The following is a 20,000-nucleotide window of genomic DNA, read 5'->3' on the forward strand; positions in this document are numbered from 1 at the left end:
TATTCTTTTCATATTTGCGAGAACTTGAACGTACAGAGGTTGCTGTCACGGCTAACATTAATGAACAGTTAACATATCACACAGCTTGCATTATAAGCCCAGTGTATCTCTGCATGCCAGTCCTGTGACGCTTGACACCCCAGCAGTACGGAACTGGACCTGCATCAGACAGTACTTCCAAATCCACATTGGGTATAATGAAGACTGGCTCTGGCTGCAGCTCCAGCCACATGGTTGGGCCTGGAACAGTGCCCTGAGATGGCTGTGACCAGTCGTGACTTCCCATTGTGCCTACATCACCACAGGAGATGCTTAACAGTACACTCTTGGCAGAAATTAAGCAATAAGCGTGCTTAAAAATCATTATGTTTGCTGGATGAGAGGATGTTCCTTTGTTTGTTTAAGAATAACAAATTGTTTATCGGTGTCTCTAGTAAGTAATTTAAGGAATTTTGTAAGGTTCTATTCTTTTTATATTTACTTTTCATTGCCACAGATTTCAGTGAACTTCAAATCTATCAAAGTGGGTTTCCTTCTAATATCTGTGAATCTATCACAAAAAAAGATACTCTCTCTGGTTTCAGTCTCAAGGCAATGATTTGGACACTTATAGGTGTACTTTGTTTAGTGTCACCTATGGTGTAGATTGGATAGATTTTGTAAAAGATAGCATTACTTTTAAAGAAACATACAATTTGACAAGCTATTGCATTTTACTTTCATTTTATTGCCGTATTTTTCATCACACTCATTGTTTTCCAACTGTCACTAAATTGTTCATTTTCTTAGTCTGCTACATTTGTAGACCTATTTACTGTTTATAAAGCAATATGCACTTACAGGTTTTGGAGATGGCTTGGGCTCCGAGGGTCGCATGTGCAAGTGGGTCATCATTGCTTGAAGACGTTCGCGTTCTTTAGAAAGCTGTTAAGAAAGAGTGAGATCAGAAACATTTTAGAAATGACTGATATAGCTATTTTATTGCAGTGATACATCTTATCATTGAGCTTGTCTCAGTGTAATGATTCCTGCATATAAAAGTCTATGTCAGTAGAAACTTATCTGGGAGGAAATGCAACTTTGGGACTTGGAAAAAAAAAAAAAAACCCACAACTTTTATAGCCTTTCATATGCTAAAAGGTCAGAGAAAACAAATAACACTTCATCTTTTTGTCAATAAGAGAATTGAGGTCACAGTTGCCTCGACAGTAACAAGTTAGTAAGACCATAAATTAGAAGGCCCATAGTGTCTCTTTAAAGTCCTGTGGACACTGTTAGCTATGGACTAGTGCCAGCAGCTGTGAAGGGGTGAAGGGTCCTCAAAGCACAGAGCCTGCCAGGATTGTCTCCACACTTCATCCTTTCCCACTGAGGTCCAGTTAGTGCCCCCTGCAATCTGCCATCATCAATCTAATTCAATAGAGTGACAGAGACCAGGCAGTGTGAAACGCTGAACTCTGCCACCGAGTCGGCAGCCACACTGCACTGAGTCTCATTACAACTGATGGACCCTACTTCTCTATCAGTCAGACAAAGCAAAAAATGGCATAATTGGTCACACTGCAAGCTAAATCTTCAGTTGTGCTGTTACGTTACACCATACCCTTTCTAAATGGTAAACAGTTCTTCAGGAGCCCTTACGCTGCCTTTAGAAGACATCACATTACTTAAACCTGCACCTTTTCCTAACTGATACTGCTTTCTCTTCCTATGCTACACGAATGTTTGTACTTTCAGCCTCCAATTATTTAATAAAAATAATAAGAAAGAAACAGGAAGAAGTGTTTATAATGTTACTTGTTCTATCGGAACCTAAAAGAGGAAAATGTATTGTACAACATGAAAAGAATCTTTTTTTTTTTTCAAATGAAGAGGAAATGCTAGAAGTGGTATTCTTGTGATGCTGGCTTTGGATATATGCAAACCGATTACAGCATTAAATTGAAACTTGAATCACTTGGTGTTTAACACTGACTCTTTCCAGACTTCTATAATACTTTCTTGCATGAATTCAGCTCAAGAAGTACACCTGTAGACTAAGATTGGATGAAGCAAACCAGCCTGTAAGTAATTCAAAACCATGAGAAGCTATCTGTATAACTGCAGATACTCTGGGTGTATAGGCTAAAATTTGGTCAGTGCAACTTTAATTAAAAGAGTACTTGAGGCAGAGGGTGGGAAAAAGGTTTCTCCTTCAGCTTTATACTATAAGTGTGCTGTTTTAGAGATAGGCTACTTGCCACGACGTAAATTCATAACAGAAAACTAAGTTAAGACTGTCCTGTAAATCTTATAAAAGAAACTACAGTTTTGCCTTGGTTTATAAAACTTCCACTTCAAGGCAAATGACAATAAATGACATTGTTTCACTTTCCCCTTATTCCCTTATTGGGTTTCCAGTATTAAGATATGAGAGAATGTAATAGGTGGCCTTGGCTGAAAGGAGAGCAAGTATTCTTGCATGCACAAACACAGTGAGGCAACATACACTATAAGGCAATAATGCCTAAAGGCACTTGTTTGTTTTTTTTTTTTCCCAGGTATTTCCACAAACTGGAAAAATGATCTCAGCTCTTCCTTGCATTCCTTAGGCTCCCCTGCACTCTTCCAAGAGGGGCTGGAGTTCTGAGGAGTGCCCTCCTGCACAGAACCACACCATATGAGCATCCTGTACAGCCATTCTGGGGTGCCAAGCCTCAGCACCACGTAAGTGTTGTTTCAATTACCAGCAGACCCCACAAAGGTACTTGGTGCTTCTTCAGAAAAATAGATGGAACATCACAAATACACAGTGAGCTCTAACAGTTGAAGTTTGATCAGGTCACCTGAGTGCCACAGTTCCAGCCATGGGGCTGCTTGGGGACAAAGCTCCCCAGAGAACTCCTTGAATGGGTCTGACATTACCGTCTGCTTCCAGAAAAATGCCCTCCATTGGGCAGGGAGCTCTGCTGCTCCTCTGTCTGGCAGCACAGCACAGATATGCACTGAGACTGAAGGGGCAGAAGGGGTCCTGAGCCAGCATTTAAAGGAGAGAAGAGAACTTGGATTCAATCCCTGCTGCAGGGACAGTATTTTTCGTTTGTGATGAATGGTATTAGGGTCTTAGTTCAAGTAAAATACTGTAGACAATACTGATGTTAGATAATTATTGCATAATTTATAAGGTGAAAAAATCTTAAAGTAAAAAAAAAAAAAAAAACGCTCATTCATGAATATCAACAAATTTCATGCAAGAAACATACAGCTTTAAGCCACAATTATTAAGGCAAATGTTTTCAAGTAAGTCTAGATTAATAGTAAATAAGTAATAAATACACTCCTGCAACAAACCTGTATTTCTAACTGCTGAACCACTTGCATTTGCACCCGACACTGAGCAGTGCTTCTGTCATCCAACGCATGTTCATTGTTAAGGTGCCTAGGGAAGAAAGAGAACACTAATAAGACAGTGTTAAGATCAGGAAAATTTCTTTATGAGCCCATTTTTCTCTCCTGTGCATATGGCTTCCATTAGTTTCAGTGGGAGTTATGCAAAAAGATCTAGTTAGAACATGCCTTAGATACAACAATACAAAGTACAAAACTGATTATTTCATTTAGTTGCACAAACTTTCTCCGTGATGACTGCCAGATGCCCAGTTCCTATCTCCCAGATCACAGAAGCCATCTAAAAGCCGACGTAACTGGTTGTCAGCATTTGGTTGTCACTGAGCTGTTCCTGGTGCAGATGAACAGCCACCCTATAAATGATTCTTCAAAAGATATAATTGCTTTTAGGCTGCTTGAACTACCATGAATTAATGTAGAATTGTTTAGATTTCTCCATCTGATCTTCTTCAAACATTAAAGCATCAGCAACAACAGAACGTCGTCTCCCCTCCCCAGAACAGAGCCAGGAATGACAGAGACAATAGGGGAGCATCACTGACTTCCACTGCAGGTTCCGGAAGGAGCCTCTGAAGATCATGGCAGTTATCCACGATCTGAGGAGCAGTGCACAATGTAAAGGCATGTGAAGGAACAACTACACACCTTACACACAGAGCAAGCCTCCTGGGGGAGATTCAGGCTAATCGTGCCAGCTTAGCAAAAAAATCCCACACTGTAGGAGGGAAGGAGAACCACAGGGGGTGGGTATCTGTATATGAAGTACAGCCTACACCCGAATGGCTGTGTCTCATAGGATTCCATGGGGTATATAAAGATTGTAGAGCTCATTCAGTCCTGTTTTTTTTTTTGTTTTGGTTTGGTTTGGTTTGGTTTTTTTGAAGGACAGTGATTTCTGTTTGTTCTCTTTCTTTCAGGATCAAAGAAACCCCTCATGGAGCTTTAACAGTGGGTTTGCTGCTCTCCTGTGAGAAAACTTAAGGATCAGGCTGAAGAAGAAATGGGAGCAAAGGAGTTTTACTTTTGAATGTGGATTTATTGGCTTCTTCAGTTTGCAAGAAGAGGTAAGTTCTGTGCGTCCACCAATGATCTTGCAGCTACAGGAACTATATTCTATTTGTACCATGCAGAAATATACATAAGTTGCTCCAAAAGTAATGCCTCCTATTTATTTCCAACTAATAGCAACAAGGAGCACAACAACACTACTCAATAGAACAAATTCTTGGGTTCAAACCCTATTTTTGAACATAGCACCATTAGCTCTGCATTTTTGCCAGCAATGAACAAGAGCCTGCATTCCACATTTGTAATAATCTGCACCAGCACAGGTGACTCACTGTCACTGCTCCCTTAAGGAATTGAGGAAATCAGTGACACACCTTTGCTCTATATGCACTTCCATGTCAGACACCATTGTGTCAGACTGCCCCTTTGCTGCCATCTGTCAGATGGCAACAACATGTAAAGGGATACTGGCAGGAAGGTTCAACCTCTATTGCCATACCACCACCATCTGCCTCTGACGTTGAGGGCCAACATAATAACATAGGAGACATTACTTTCAGAGCCACCTTCAAATTTCTCCTTTTTCCTTTTTTAGCAGAATTATTCACAGAAGTATGTAATTATTCAATTGTTGATCTAGCTGAAGAATGTGTTTCTCAGAAAAAGTGAAAAAATAGGGTGGCCAGATATCTTACTTTTTCTGTGATTTGTATCTTCAATTTAAATAATGACATCAGAGTTTAGGGCACAAGGATGGGGTCTGTGGGGGAGTGAAATGAGACAGTCAGGTTCTGTTGTCCATGCAAGATGAACAGCTGGGGAAGATGCAAGTAATTAGGAAAACTTTTGCTCATTCTTTTATTATAAAATTGTTTACCACATAAGCTTGGCAGTTTATGTTAAAGCATCACCAATGACAACGCATCTCCACTGTGTGTGACATAAAACCTACAGTTTCTTTATTTTCAGTGGAACTCACCTCATTAACTTGTGCAAAACTGCACAATCAGTGCAAACAGCAGGTAAGTGCTCGGAATGTACCTTTCACTTTTGTTCTGAATTTCTGATTCAAAATAATTTTACTCCCTCAGATACACATGACAGTGTGTGGCGTACTAATACAATTGGTCAGTGTTTTCAGTTAATTGGATACAGAGTTGTCGGAAAGAGAACCGGAGACAGATTTTACCTATGTATCATCACCACTACCAGCAGTGCACATCACCGTGTTTCCACATGCGTGTGCACAGAACATGTGACAGTAAGTAACGGCCTAGGAGCTCCTGGCCTGAGTCTGAGGTTACTGTCTTCCCATGATTATTTATTAGTTATTGCAACACCATATGTTTGCATAACACCTTACAAAATAGACACAGACACAGACCTTGCCCTGAGGAACTTTAAATATAACAGCAAGATGCAGTGTGGGAGAAGAAAGTCTGGTGCAGGGTAATTTCACTCTGATTACATGGTAGCTCAGCAGAATGTAGCCTGTTCCTTGAGAGTTAACAATCATCTTCAGAAAGTGGGAAGACATATGCACCCTTATGCCATACTTTCACATCACGTGGCTGCTTCCACTGTGCATTTTGGAGAAAACTTATTTTATGGAAACATTAAGAGTGTAAAAAATTGTTCTCAGTATTATTTTTCTCTGAGGTTTTTTTTTTTTTTTTTCCCCTGTGAAGTGGGCTTATTTCTCATGCATGTACAAGCAATGTAGGGAAAGAAAACCAAGATCTAATGCATTTTTAAAAACCTCTAAAATAACTTTTCTCTATATAAAGTTGCTGTAGTTTTAGGGTCCAGTGTACTACAGTTTGCCAAAATAGACACACATTCTTTCCTCCAGAAGGCTGGGAACCATTCCCAAGTGTTGCTGGGTTTTCTTGTTGTTGTTTCTTGCCATGCCTTTTAAATATGTGAAAGTTGTACTGGTCAGCTTTCATACTTCATCAACATATTCCCAATCTTCTATCTTGTCTGCATCCTTTACTAATCTCGTGTTAACTTGATTTACAATTGAGAAAAACACTGGTTATTTTTTTAAGGGGAGGAAACATTTTGGAGGACTGGAAAGTGTTCCTGAAGGGATGAGTTATTGGTTTGAAAATGTGTAGCAGACTGTGCAACACATACACAGGCTCTTCTATTATTTTGCTGCTTATTCGGTTGTTGAAAGAAACAGGATTTTCTCCTGATTATATTTGCACTGTATTAGGAAATAACAAGGCAAATTATGAACTACAAAAAGCATTGTAAAGCAGACTGGAATTAATGTATTATTGACAAGAAACAGCGCAGCATGTTTTAAAGGAGATAGGGATTTATATACTCTAGGAATGCCCTGGAATAAAACCCAAAGTTTTTACTACTGTTTTTTTGGTTGTTTTTTTTTTTTGCAAACAGATTCAGACTCTGCAAAGCAAAAGATAATACACCATTAGAGAGAGAAGAGAGATAGTTTCAACAAAGATTCTAGTGGACATTTATCTGTATCAATTAACTTCTATACAACTCAGCACTCTTGTCAGTCTCTCTCCATAGCAGCCCAGGACTAAAATAGCAAAGCTCTATAGGTCAGGATGAGGTGCACAGGCAGAGTTATATGGAGCAACACACACAGAACCCGTCTGTGCCTCGCTCAGTTCCAGCCAGAGCTATTAGAAGCCTGCCTTTAATAAGCACTAAAATTCAGTCACATTTTTTAAAAGGAGAGAATATTTTTCTGAAACTTGATTGTTTTCTGTTATAAAATTCAACCTGAAATTCTTCAAAAATGTTGGAAAAAAATCTTTACAGCTTCAAAGTGTCACTGCCAATTATTCCCTTTACTCTTTCTAATTGCACTATTTAAATTCATTTTTAAAGAAATGTGACACATTTACCTGTGAGAAATAAAAACTGTGCATTCACAGAAGTAAATAACAGGGTAACAATTTTTATCCTGAAGAATTTATACCAATATTATTACCTTTACCTCTTAAAATGCGAGAGTAAAATTAAGCATGCGGGTCCCGTCAGTAACTACCAGAGGTACAACACACATCCGTTTCCTATGCTTGTGTGTACATGTGTCAGTGCACTGATAAATAGTAAGAAACTGCAAGACAGTAAGGGAATTCACATGACAAATAGTTTGGCACTTCTGATTGTCTTGCATTAGCTCACTTAGGCAAGAAAGGTTTTTACACTTGTTTACATTTTAGTGATACTCCATCACTGTATTTTTAAAGAGCGAAAGAAGTGCGGAGTGTTTGCATTGATACGCTCAAGTCTTAGAAACCCATTCAATTTATCTATGCTGCTTTTATTAGACCAGAGACTGCAGACTACAATAATAGTCAATGAGGTTTTGTCTTGATTGAATTTTTCAGTGGAACACAAAAGAACCTTGCCATTAAAATAGTCCTTTATTCTCCTGTATGAAGGCGAAAGGTTTTTAAAGTGTTGTGATGTTCAGTAATGAGCCTCTATCTAAATTATCATTGGTGACAAACTCACAAAGCACTTTTCGAGGACACATAGTTATGAAATGCCAGAGCTGCCACTTTCTTTCCTGTAATTATAGGCTAGCTTGCAGCCCTTCAATGATCATTTATAGAACAGCCTCCAGTGGATTACTGAGAACTTGAAAAACACATACATACCTCTGCCACATCTCCCTTTCCTCGCTATTGTTTACCAGTGATATGTAAAATAGTAGTGCCTATTCATTCCCCCTACTTAATTATGCCAATCAAAGTACAGAAATAGTGTCAGATAAAAATACAACGCAACGTGACTAAATAAATAGGCTCAGTATTAACATTAAATTATGAATTTATGTACTTATGACTATTTTATACTCAAATTATTCTCTTTTATGCTTTTATAACTGTCTCAGGTACTACATATTGCTGTTAAAAATTCTCTATGATTTATAAATCAAGAATGAGATAATACTGAAAAATGAGAGGATTGGTGGATTTTCTCAGTCAGTGCCTAATTGCTGTTTCGAAATGCATATGCAAAAGGACATTTCATTAATCATTTAATCATGTCCCTCGCAGGAAGTTGGAACTAATGTTGCAAATACCCTTTTCATATGAATGCTCCATAATACTATCTTATGCATTTGATATATTGCATATGTCATAAACTGTAGCTGCTTCAAAAGGACCAAGTGGGTTGTTATCCCTGAAGATGCTTGTTACAAAACCTTTATTAAGTTTTTTTTTTACTTATTGCTAGTTCTATTTCACAGCTCCATTCTAGTCACCAATAATGCTCTTTCTGATGGCAAAGGTCTGTAAATTACCCATGCAATCACTAACACCATTTCACAGACCTGTTCTACTTCTACTGGTCTGCTAACAAGGCGATTACACACAAATTACTGAATGCCTATGAAATATTTAAATGCATTCTACTCTACTATGCATTAATAAGAGCAAAGCAAGCTCTGGAATTCTGGTTAGCTCCAGTCCCTAATGTCCCCTAATGAGCCTCTTACTGTGACTGCAGTTCAAACAGAGAGGTGAAGAAAAAATGCAAAGGGTGCCTTCAGAAAGGCAGCACTGAACAAACATTGTGTGAGCCAGTTCTAATTTATGGGTCACTTTATAGGTATATTGATTTTTGTTTTCAAAATGGAATAAATGATGTGGTCGACTGACGTTCTTAAAAACTGCTTGGATCTGCGCGCTGGCTGTGTGACTTACACACACACAGCAGAGTGTAAACATGCAGTCACCTCTCCAAAAACAGCTAAGTAAACATTGCAGAGTGACAAAAAGCGCAATAAGAGATCCTTTCAATTTGTCTGGTGTGTATTTCTCCTTTCAAATAGCTTTTACAGATATAAATTCGCTTGTTAACTTGCAGCGCATACATTACAAATTATCAATTCAATTTTAACTACAAGAATTTCAAATTCATTTTTAGTTACAACATTTCAAAAGCTAAAGAGAGGTCAGCTTTAAATCCGAGTGTGTCAGGGATTGTTTTAACAAAATGTTTCACTTGTGTATCAGTGGTGTTTGATTTATTTTGCATCAAGCTTTTTACGTTTAAACATTGACAGGAGTTTAAATACAAAATGTTAGCTGTCACTATTCATTTGGCTGATTATGTCAGATGCCTTAGTTTGGAGAGATGGTGGCACTGTCACCAAATGAAACAACATTCTGACAAGTTCAAAGAAGATTCTTGAGGTCATAATTTTATAGCCACGCTATGTAGTCGAAGACAAAAATAAACGAACAACACACTAAGAAAGAGAGAACGTGATACTGTGTATCATTTGGCAGATAAAAGATGAAAAGACACAGCGAGTTTAATATGGCATTACCTGTAACTCATTAAGTAAGTTTCTTCTTTTTACAATTTTGTTTTGTCATCCTACTTGTGATGCTTGGTCACTGTTCTTTGTAGACTTTTAAATGCACTCTCTTGCCTTAACGGCAAACACCATCTGTTGGAAAGCTGACCTACCTTCTTTAGCATGATTTTTCTTCCCCGTCTCTATGGATGAGAACATTACCCATCTTCATGCTGTGGACTGTGCTACGTCTGCAGGCATTGGCTGCATGAAGGTTAAAGTACATTTCTCTGCTGGCTGGACTGCTCTATTGTAAATCTTTTGATTTAAGCTCTACAACTCGAATCCTTCCTACTCAAACCGCCTTAGGACCAATGGAATGATAATTAATTTTGCAGACAAAATACACTCGAGTTTTGTCATGTATTATTGCACTCCGACATTTATAAAAGCAGTGTGAAGAACTGCTATTAAATGCTTTTAGTGATCTACTGGGTTCCTCACTTGGAGACCAGCTTTTGTCAACATCTGTTTTACAGTAAAATTATAAATTTTTGGAAGTATTTTTGGCACCCTTCTAATTGCTCATTATCTAGCATTTTGTTAAACTCTTCTCAGCTTCCTTTTAGTCATGTCATTACTTTTTCTTAAGTGTCTTTCCATTTTTAAGTTTTTCTTAAGCCAAAAGCTGTTGTTTTTACCAAAAAAAAAAAAAAAAGACAAAACGAATCTTGCATGCATGAACAACTGTAATCTAACACCCTTTTTGTCAAGAGAGAAAACTGCTCCATAAAATATAAACCGCCTTTAGAGTTGAAGTATTTCCAAGAAAAGACACAGGATTAAGTATTCCTGTATGTACAGAAATACAAAGATCAGCTGCACTTTCTTGAAACCAATGCTTATATTTTGAAACACAAATCTATTCCACAGCAAACGTGTAACTGTTAAACTATTCTGAATATCTCAAAATAATTCTGGATAACTGTAGCGTCCTCTGATTGTCTTATAAATGTAAACAAGTTCATATTGGACAAACAAAAGTGGAAGTGAAAATAGCTTTAATGGCTTTAAGTCATATATTGTAAGTTAATCACTTCACACAGAATCTTTTCTATCATTATATATGTGAAGCAAAGCTAGTGTCTTCTGTCTAATCTTCCTTCTGAGATGCTCTGCACAGTATTCTATGTTTTTGAAGCAAGCTGCTAGGTAAACCATTTTCTCAGCACGGGACTTTAAGAGTTCACTTAATAAACCAGGTACTCGTCAAAGCTGCCATAAGCATACTCTAGAAATACACGCTACTAGACTGGAGTAGTGTACCTTATTAATATTTCATTTTGGTACAATATACTTGCATTAACTTTTTTAATACAGGTATCATATTGTTTCAAGTCAGAAAACCTAAAACATCGTAAGAGAGATTAGTCTAAGAGCAAAGCCCTGAAAACTACAGCCATTAGTCCTGTCATCCCCTATAAAGTTAATGGTTTGGAAAAATGGTCAATCTTTGGACTAAAAGTTGATATTTAATTGAAAGAAAATGTTTTTTAATTGTAATGGGGATTTTGCATTAGTATGGACATGAAAAGGGACTAAGGAATCTAATGCAAGGTTCTATCTATTGATTTCCATCTTGACACTAGTGTGAAATGAAGAAACACTTCCATTTCATAAACAACCTCGTCCATTCAACATCATGACTTCTTATTTGTTTTAAGGGCACAGAAGACAGAATTGAATGAAAAAAAGAAATAATGGAATATTCTCAAATATTTTTTGTTGCTGGCGTATAGGACAAAAGCCATGACACTGCTGTAAACCCTGATTGACTCTACACCAGAATTATCAAGATGTTATATGTCGCTTTCACATTTTCCAGGGTTATTTGGTTCAGGAAAGGAAGAGCATCTGTAAACCTAGCACTACACCACATTAATCAAAATGGTTTTAGTGATCATGGATTATAACAAGAGACCTGACATAATGGATTTGTAAAGTCTGGCCATAGAATTAGCATTGCTGCAGCCTAGTGACTATAGGCACATTTATAAAATTTAGCTTTTTCTTGAAAAGGAGCATGCTTGAATTAAACTAATTTAAATTCTTAGTATTAATAATACTTAGACTGATTCATTGCATTTGGGAGATTTCCTTTTCCTTTTAATACAAGGATTCTTTTTAACATCAGGTTCTTTTAAATCCTACAGTTTTCTCTTATAATTAGCCATTATTTTGATATTCCATTTAATGCACTTACAAACAAAAAAATATCAAATGAGAGAAATATACTAGCTAAGATTTGCAAGTCGCTGTAAGTCATTTCATTTAAAATTGAAAGATAGCATGAGAAAGCATTTAAAGTACCTTGTGAAAAGTATTTATTTAAAATACTTTTTGAAAAGTATTTCTCTAATTCTATTACAAAAGTTATTGTGAAACTGAGTGCTTGTGGTCTGCTGCTAAGGTGCTTCTGTTACATACCCTGTAGTCTACCATTTGTAAACACATCTTTTTGATGTTTCTGCCAACATCCTGGCAACAAAGCAGTGCAATTTCAAATGAGCTAATTAACTTAATTGTTGATGAAGCATGAAACAGTTCATTCACCCTGTTAGCTGCACCATGACAACATAAGAGTCTCAGCCCCTGAAGTTACTCATCTATATAAGCCTATCTGTAGCTTTCCATTAAGATCTATTGCATGCCAAAACGAGTACAGCTCTTCTGACAAAACCAGACCATAATGTACTCAGGTAGAAAACCATGCAGTTGTTGAAAATTTAAATGAATTCAACAGTACTAACAACTACTTCTGGAGAAAAAAATAGAAAAGAAAAAAAAATGCCGAAACCCATCATAGTTTGATAAAAAACTTTGTAACTCATTTTCTCAGTGATCTGATTTAGACAATTGATGGCAAACCCAAATACTGAAAACAAAAACTTTTCACATCACTGTGGTTCTGGAAGGTGAAAACCCTTGTACACAGCAGTTGTTTTTTGTGAGCACCCTGTACACATACAAGAGCAAAAGCAAAAACAAATTATAAAAAGAGAGTCAAATGGACACACTTAGTTCTTTGTGCTTTTGTTTTAATATACTAAACACATTAATTCCTACTATGTCAGAACTTAAAATGTGCTTTCTCATACCTCTGTTATCCAGTATATCACCTAAAGCATCACTTCAAATTTTCTGAGGCTCCATTTCAGTAAAGGATAGTAAGAGGATTAAACAGTACGCTATTGAAAGGATGGCAAAAGTGTTCAACATGAAAGAGGATAACAATTTGACCCTCTGCAGACATTCTCAATCATCCAGTTGCTTGGAATACATACAAATAAGAAAACCCTGTTATGATTTACAGTAAAACTTTGCTTGCCATCTTTCTCCTTCCCATGCCTTAAGCAACCCTCTACCCATGAATAAAAATCAACCTACTTTAAAAATTGTCCAAAATCTTCACAAACGCTTTCACAGCCAGGCCATTTGCAAACTCCATGACCATAGAGAGTATGGGAGGCCCCAGTTTCCTCATGTGACGAGCTGCAGCAAAAGAATAAGGCATCAGATTCATCTCAAAAGCCATAATCGTTGGAGGCTGCTAGCGCCTGTCAGGTTACGATCAGTGACAAACAGGTCAAAACAGGTCAATTTAGCTCAGAGCAGTCAGAAAAATTTAATCGTTCTATTGAATAGTTCAACTGCCAAGGCTAGATGATGTTCCAATTAGAGAAGAAATAGAGCCAAAGATGACTGTTAATAAAGGATGAAAAAATAAGATGACTGTGTAACACCATATGCTAATTCTGCCATATGACCTCGGTGTAACATTTACCTATAAATAAAAAATATACTATTCAGAAGTGATCAATTCTGAAAAGAAATACTGAAGATGGACAGTCAGAATTCATACGAATGTTAGTACAAAATACTTAGATTTTCTGCTGAAATGTAAATAAAATAAAATAAATAAATTTAATACATATTTTTGTTCACTTTGTTTTTTTTGCCATTAACTACTTAATATACAATCTGCTATTCTCCATGCCATTTTTAGAACCCCTGCAAGAGTTTCACCTATATGCAATTATCAAAGCAATTCAAGGGACTGCTGCATGGATATAGGCAACTACACGTCGTAAAGGAAAGAAACAGCTTCTCTGAGACAATCACAAAAGTAATTCTAACTAAAAGTACTACTCTAAAGGTCTATCAGAGAAGAACCATTTTTTAAAATGAAACAAAATATCAACTAAAAACTATAGTCATAGTCACAGTAGGACCTGTGATTAATTATTGTCTCCTAATTCAATATTAAAATATAAAATGCTAATTAATTAAATTAAAATGGATTTTTTTTGAAAATGCAATAATTTACAATTTAATTTATGTGGACAAAAATTTTCTATGAAAACAGCAGTGTGATTCAACAGTACAGGCCTGACTGCCAAATGTGTTGACTCAGTTATGAAAGAAGCTACATAGCTACAAAAGTGCCCACAAACACACTATTCTGAGATTTCTGATTGTATCGTAAGTTCATGTGTAGTAAGACTTACAATAATTGCACTTGCACCTGCAAAATTAGACATCATGACTGAAAGTGGCAGTCTATTGATAAACAGTTTTGAAAAATCTGTTCTCCATGATACCTTAAGAAGTTATATTAAATATTGAGAGTTGAAATAATATGACTTCAGAGGCTAAACAACAGTGTTACATCAAATGATAAGTACAATCGAAATCTCATATCAGAATTACCTGTCTCGCCTTGCATTTAGAACTGAAGACTGTCCATTCACTATGGAATGATGAGTTATTGGTGGTGATGCTTTGGAAGTGGTGGAGGAGGTAGTAGAGGAGGAATTGTTAGTAGTGAGGTCTAGCCCTCCATGTTTAATGCCATTGTCTTCCATACTGTGAACTCCAGTCACTTCTTTCCATAACTGCTGAATCTCAGCAGGACTTAAGCCAGCTATAAAAATGAAAGAGAGCCCCACTAATACAACAAAATAAGAGTTTCATATTATGAGCTCAGTGTTATTAATGGATTAATGCCAACAATAAAGCTGATGTAGTTTTTCCAGCACAATCAACGTGTAGTAAAACATAAATTCATTTTTCTTCAGCTAGAATCCAGGTAATCTAGCTGTCTTCTCTTGGATTATAAACAGTCAATCAGAAATCAGCAATTTGAATAATATCATGCTCCTTCTAGAAACACTACACAAGGATCCAAGAACAAAAGAACTTGCAACCACTTCTTGAAAAACAAAAAGGGAGAAGCAGACAACAAATCATCAGACAAAAATGAAATCTATGAGATCTTAACGCGTTTAACATTTGAGCAGAAGACATTTTAATTAATGACATCTATATATTCATTAAATCCTGTGCAGGATTTGAAAAAAAAAGTTTTGATGTAAAAATGTGTCTTAAGAGACAATAAACAAAGTTCAGAACAAAACCACTACGGCACAGAACCACATACTGGTAACTGGTTCAGCTCTTTGGAGCCATTCAGTGGCAACAAGCAAGCAGAAAGGTAACAAAACTGGGCCATTTAGAATTCCCCATACATAGATGTAATTACACGCAGCGTAGACTATTGAATTCTTCCACTATTTTTTGTCCATCCCTAGTGTGGAAAACGAGTCAGAGGCTTGGCTAGGAGACAGCACGCTCCATCTCCTGGGGTCATGGGTAGCCATAAAATATTTGAAGAGCTTCTCAAACTTGTCTGCCTGATGCACAGTACTGTTCTGGAATCTGGCCACAAGACCATTGCAGATACAGATCAAATTTGCTCTGTACTCTACTTGTAGTCTGAAAACTTGTGGTTTCCAGGACTCATCCAGAGCCACAGATTGCAATGGTTTGTAGAATGAATTTACACATCTGTGTTAGTGTTGTCTGCACTGAATTGAGATCTTTGCATGAAGTTGTGGAAACTTCCATTACAAAATGTTTCTGCCCAAAGACTCACAAAACAAAAGAGAAGAGCTGTGAGTGTTCTCTTACCTTCTCTATATTACATGAGTATCATGCATCTAACACAGGAAATTAAGATACTGAAAGATGAAGAGTTCATCATAACTATATACATATTCTGTCACAGCCGGACTTCATAAAAGTAACACCTCCCTTTTGAAGAACACTAAATTAAATGTAGAAGACTAGAAAAACTTTGTGAAAGATCTGACTTCACACTGGGTTTCTGAGCCTGGCACAGCTAATATTCTGCATATTTTCTTAGTAAGTCAAAGTATGTAGGTTGCTCCAAAAGTAATGCTTCCTATTTATTTCCATTGAAACTACTACAGATACAAACAACACACTTGATAAAGAAAATTCCCAGCTACAGAATATAATTTTTCAACACAGTCATCACTATTAGCTATGCATTTTTGCCAGCAATTAACAAGAGCTTGCAAGCTATGCTCGTCAAAATCTACACCAGTGGAGGTGACCCACTGTCTCTGTCACCACTGCTGAAAAGCACCACCCACCACCTCACTGTGCTCACATCCACTGGTTGACCTCACCAAACATTCAGAAATACCGATGAATGTCAGTGGGTGCAATTTTTCCTCAGGGAGGATTTTAATGGTGCAAATTTGCTTCAAAGGCACTTCCATATCAGACACCATTTGTCAAACCTCTCCTCTGCTACCATCTGTCACACAGCAATAAAATGGAACTGAATACTAGTGGCAAGGTTCAGCCTATACTGCCATATCACCAACATTCATGTCTGATATTGTGGGCCAACATAAAAAAATAGGAGTCATTACTTTCGGAGTATCCCTCGTAGATAGGACACTGTCACAGTACCTTCAACTGCTTGAACGGAAAGCATTCAAAATGCCGAAGTTGTCTGAACTGAATTTTTGTCCCAGCTTTCTGAATTAGCTGAAGTTTACTGGTCTTCAGAAAAGTATTTAAAATTTTAAAATTAAAACTTTTAACCAAGGATAGTTTTGTTTGGTAAGTAAGATGCATTATAAAGACGTAAAGATCTTTCTTCACTGTTGGGAAAATCTGTTTTTTAGATAACATTTTATTTTGAAGGTAGAAGATCTCACACTGCTAGAATGGATTCAATGAGAAATATGAAAAATGACAGTAAGTTCCTTAATACTGCTCAATAGCTGTCTCGCCATGAAGTATGCAAAGCTATTAAAGAAGAGACTGCAAGTAATTTACAGAAATAATAATTTCTGGAGATAGTGTGGAAACAAATTGGTTGGAAGATATTCATTTTTATTTAAATTATAGAAGGAGATCATTTTTAGACTACTATTTAGTGTTCCTCTTCTCTTAGATACCAACACCCATTGACAAACTCTGTTAATGACAAAGTGAAAAAGCTGACTGGAATGTAAGTCTTAAAACTGGAGTTTAAATCATATTTGTACAGTCAAAAAACTATGCTTCATGGAAGAAAGGAAAGAAGGTAGGCTCTAACTTACTGTATTAGAGAGATAGGTAACTGGAGCGATAGTAATACTAGCATTAATTGTTTAATGAAGATAAGTAATTACCACCGTGTACGTCAGGTATGTCCCAGCAAAACTGCAAATAACCCATTTTAGCATGGTAAATAACAGTTACTTGCAAATATAATAACAAACTAAAAGGAAAAGGTGGTGTGATATACATAACATATTACTCACTACAAACTCTCCCCTTCTTCCTGCCACTGAAAAAAATAAACTAAGTTTATACTTAAATTAAAACGAAGAAGAAAATCCTCCATTTGAATAAACAAATGGAAAACATATTGTTGAGTCTTATGGTAAGAAAATTTTCATATATGCATATCACCAAACTTTGGGCCTTGCAGGAGCTCAATAAAAGGCAGTCTGGGAAAATGGGTGAATTCACCCAGTGGGAGGTGACTGCTGTAAGGACCCTTCCCATGTAGCATGGTCTCCTCCTCCTCTTTCTCTTCAGAGTGTTTGGGAACTCATCTCTCTGCAGTGTAAAGCTACGGATGATTTTTAAAATCAGAGACGAATTTCTCTTTAGGCTCAGGCTGGTTAATTTTTATCACTTCTTCAGAATACCTTGAAAGTCAGCTGCCCTTTAGGATAAAAGGATCAAGGGCCAGCACTTCAAAAGTATCAAATTAAGAAGGGAATATATAATTAATTGTAAATTACAACCATTTTGTAGTTTTGGCATCTAGAAGAGGCCAACTTTCATTTTACAAGAGACCTGTAAAATGGCTGACAGGTATTTTAGTCTGGATGTAAAAGCAAGGTAAGTTTTAAAGCCCTCTCCACACTAAATTAAAAGAGAAAGGATGAAACATGATACCCGGGATGGGATAAAAAAAAAGAACTATAATGATAAGAACCAATACTAATTCACTCTACAGTATTCTAACAGCAGCAACTCTTGAATTTTGAGATTAGTTTTCTAACTCTTTTAACTACTATCTACCCTACTTTCATGTTTGAATAAACAGTAAAATGACCACTTATAAAACTCAACCATGCACCTGTTTTTCATTTTCCTACCTGGTCTGACAAATTCAAAGTTCTCATTTTTAATTTTCATTGTTGTCATTTATATACCTTTGCACTTAGCTTAACATTAGCATAGCATTACACAGAAGTAACTTATTGTGAGCCACCGGATATAGGGTAGTGAAGATCTCACCTCAAAATAAATGCTCCAACAAATCCTACATCTTACTTGCTGTACCTAATCATCAAGAAAAAAACATTGTCCTTTAAAGTCAGTAACTAGGCTTGGAGCAAACCACACAACTGTCCATGGAAGTTACGTCTTTTCATACTAACAAATGCAAAAAACCTTCTTTGTCAGTAATAATTTGTGTTTTACTAGACTCTATTACCAATAACTTAGAAAACAAGAATCCCCCTGTGCTTCTCTCATTGTTTTAGTCATCCTTGTAACTGCATTCTAAGTGGATACATATAAAAATGTTTCTGTTACACATCTGTAAATCGTTCTCTATAACCATATTATATATCCTGTAACACAGTGGAAGGAGAAAAACATCATTTTACCACATCCAGTGTGTACTGCCTTATATAAGTTCTGATGGCTTAATTTAATGTTTCCACAGAAAATGTCTGTCATAAAATGTGCCACATTTTTATGAGAAATACAAAACAAAAGACTGATTATCTTACTCTTGCACAAACTCCAAACAGGGAAATCTATGATAGAATTAGTAAGCAGTATATAGATACTTTCTACGTGTAAATCTAAGGTTTAGGAGAGAAAATTTCAACAGATCTGAAAAGCACTAATCTTCATTACATTATGAACTACATGGAGTGTTTTTTCTTCCTATGAAAGAGATGAGCTATAAGAGAAGCCAACTGAAAGAAATGTGAGTCAGCACAGCTCTGCATTTGGTTCTGAGTCAGCACAGCTCTGCATTTGGTTCTCAATTTGTTTCAGCATGTTTCTAGAAAGATATTCCTTCTTACTCTCATCACTCTAGCTCCATTTGCACTCAATGGCCTTTCTGGAGGCACTGAGAGGTCCTCCTAGGGAAATGTCCAATGTTTCCTCTCCTTTGCATATTCATATCAGGCCTATCAAACATCAAGGTCCTACCAATTCACTTCTACGTTTAGAGGAATCCCACATACACAGCAGATACTAGAAAACAAAATTGGAAGAATGAAATATTTCACTGGAATTCATTATTATTAAAAACAAAAACAAGGCAAAAGCAAACAGGAGATTTACTTTAAAAAGAACAATTTGAATACATTTTAATTGTAACATTTCATATTCTTTTTATTTGTTTAGTATCAATTTTGGCCACAACTTATACTATCTATTAAAAAAAAGAATATTTTTATGTTTTTCTACTAGAAGTGGATGAATGACTGTTGCATTAAATTAATGAATATCAAAGCAATTTGGAAGGAGTGCTGAGGGAAATCTATGGGGATTGCTCAATGTGAGAGAAAACCTGAGGAATTCCTCTTGCAACAGATGGCAAAAGAGGAGGCTGTAGGAGCTGAAGGTGTTCAGAGGAAGGCTGCGTTTCAATTACTTTTTTTCCACTTGGGCCGAATGTGACTTTGCACAGACGGAAACCAGTACTATCACTCTCACATGTCCAAGTTCATGAATCATCATGCCTCTTCACTGCTCTTCCTAAATAATAAGGTGTGGTGTGTTAGCTAATTTGTGACTCTCTTCTGCTGCCACAATTTTTATAAATTTATGTATGCTTACGGTTTTTCCGCAAAACACAATATATGGAAACAACTAATACATTTTTCTCTGCTTTCCAGTG

General features: G+C 36.6%; 1 protein-coding gene across 13 annotated transcripts in view; it reads right to left on the bottom strand.

The window, feature by feature from the left end:
- The window catches only part of FOXP2 (forkhead box P2), a 410,750-nt gene that overhangs the window by 39,749 nt on the left and 351,001 nt on the right, over positions 1-20,000 (bottom strand). For all 13 annotated transcript variants that reach the window (XR_014881957.1, XM_085219270.1, XM_085219261.1 and 10 more), the window contains 4 exons: positions 14,468-14,681; positions 13,145-13,249; positions 3,331-3,418; positions 841-924 (listed from right to left, as the gene is read on the bottom strand). Coding sequence is in view for 12 of the 13 variants with exons in the window: in XM_085219270.1 (XP_085075396.1) it covers positions 841-924; positions 3,331-3,418; positions 13,145-13,249; positions 14,468-14,681 (491 nt within the window). In the remaining variant the exon portion in view is untranslated. The remainder of the gene's footprint in view (positions 1-840; positions 925-3,330; positions 3,419-13,144; positions 13,250-14,467; positions 14,682-20,000) is intronic.

Source organism: Meleagris gallopavo, chromosome 1 (assembly GCF_905368555.1).
Source record: "Meleagris gallopavo chromosome 1, MGAL_WU_HG_1.1, whole genome shotgun sequence".
NCBI lineage: Eukaryota > Metazoa > Chordata > Aves > Galliformes > Phasianidae > Meleagris > Meleagris gallopavo.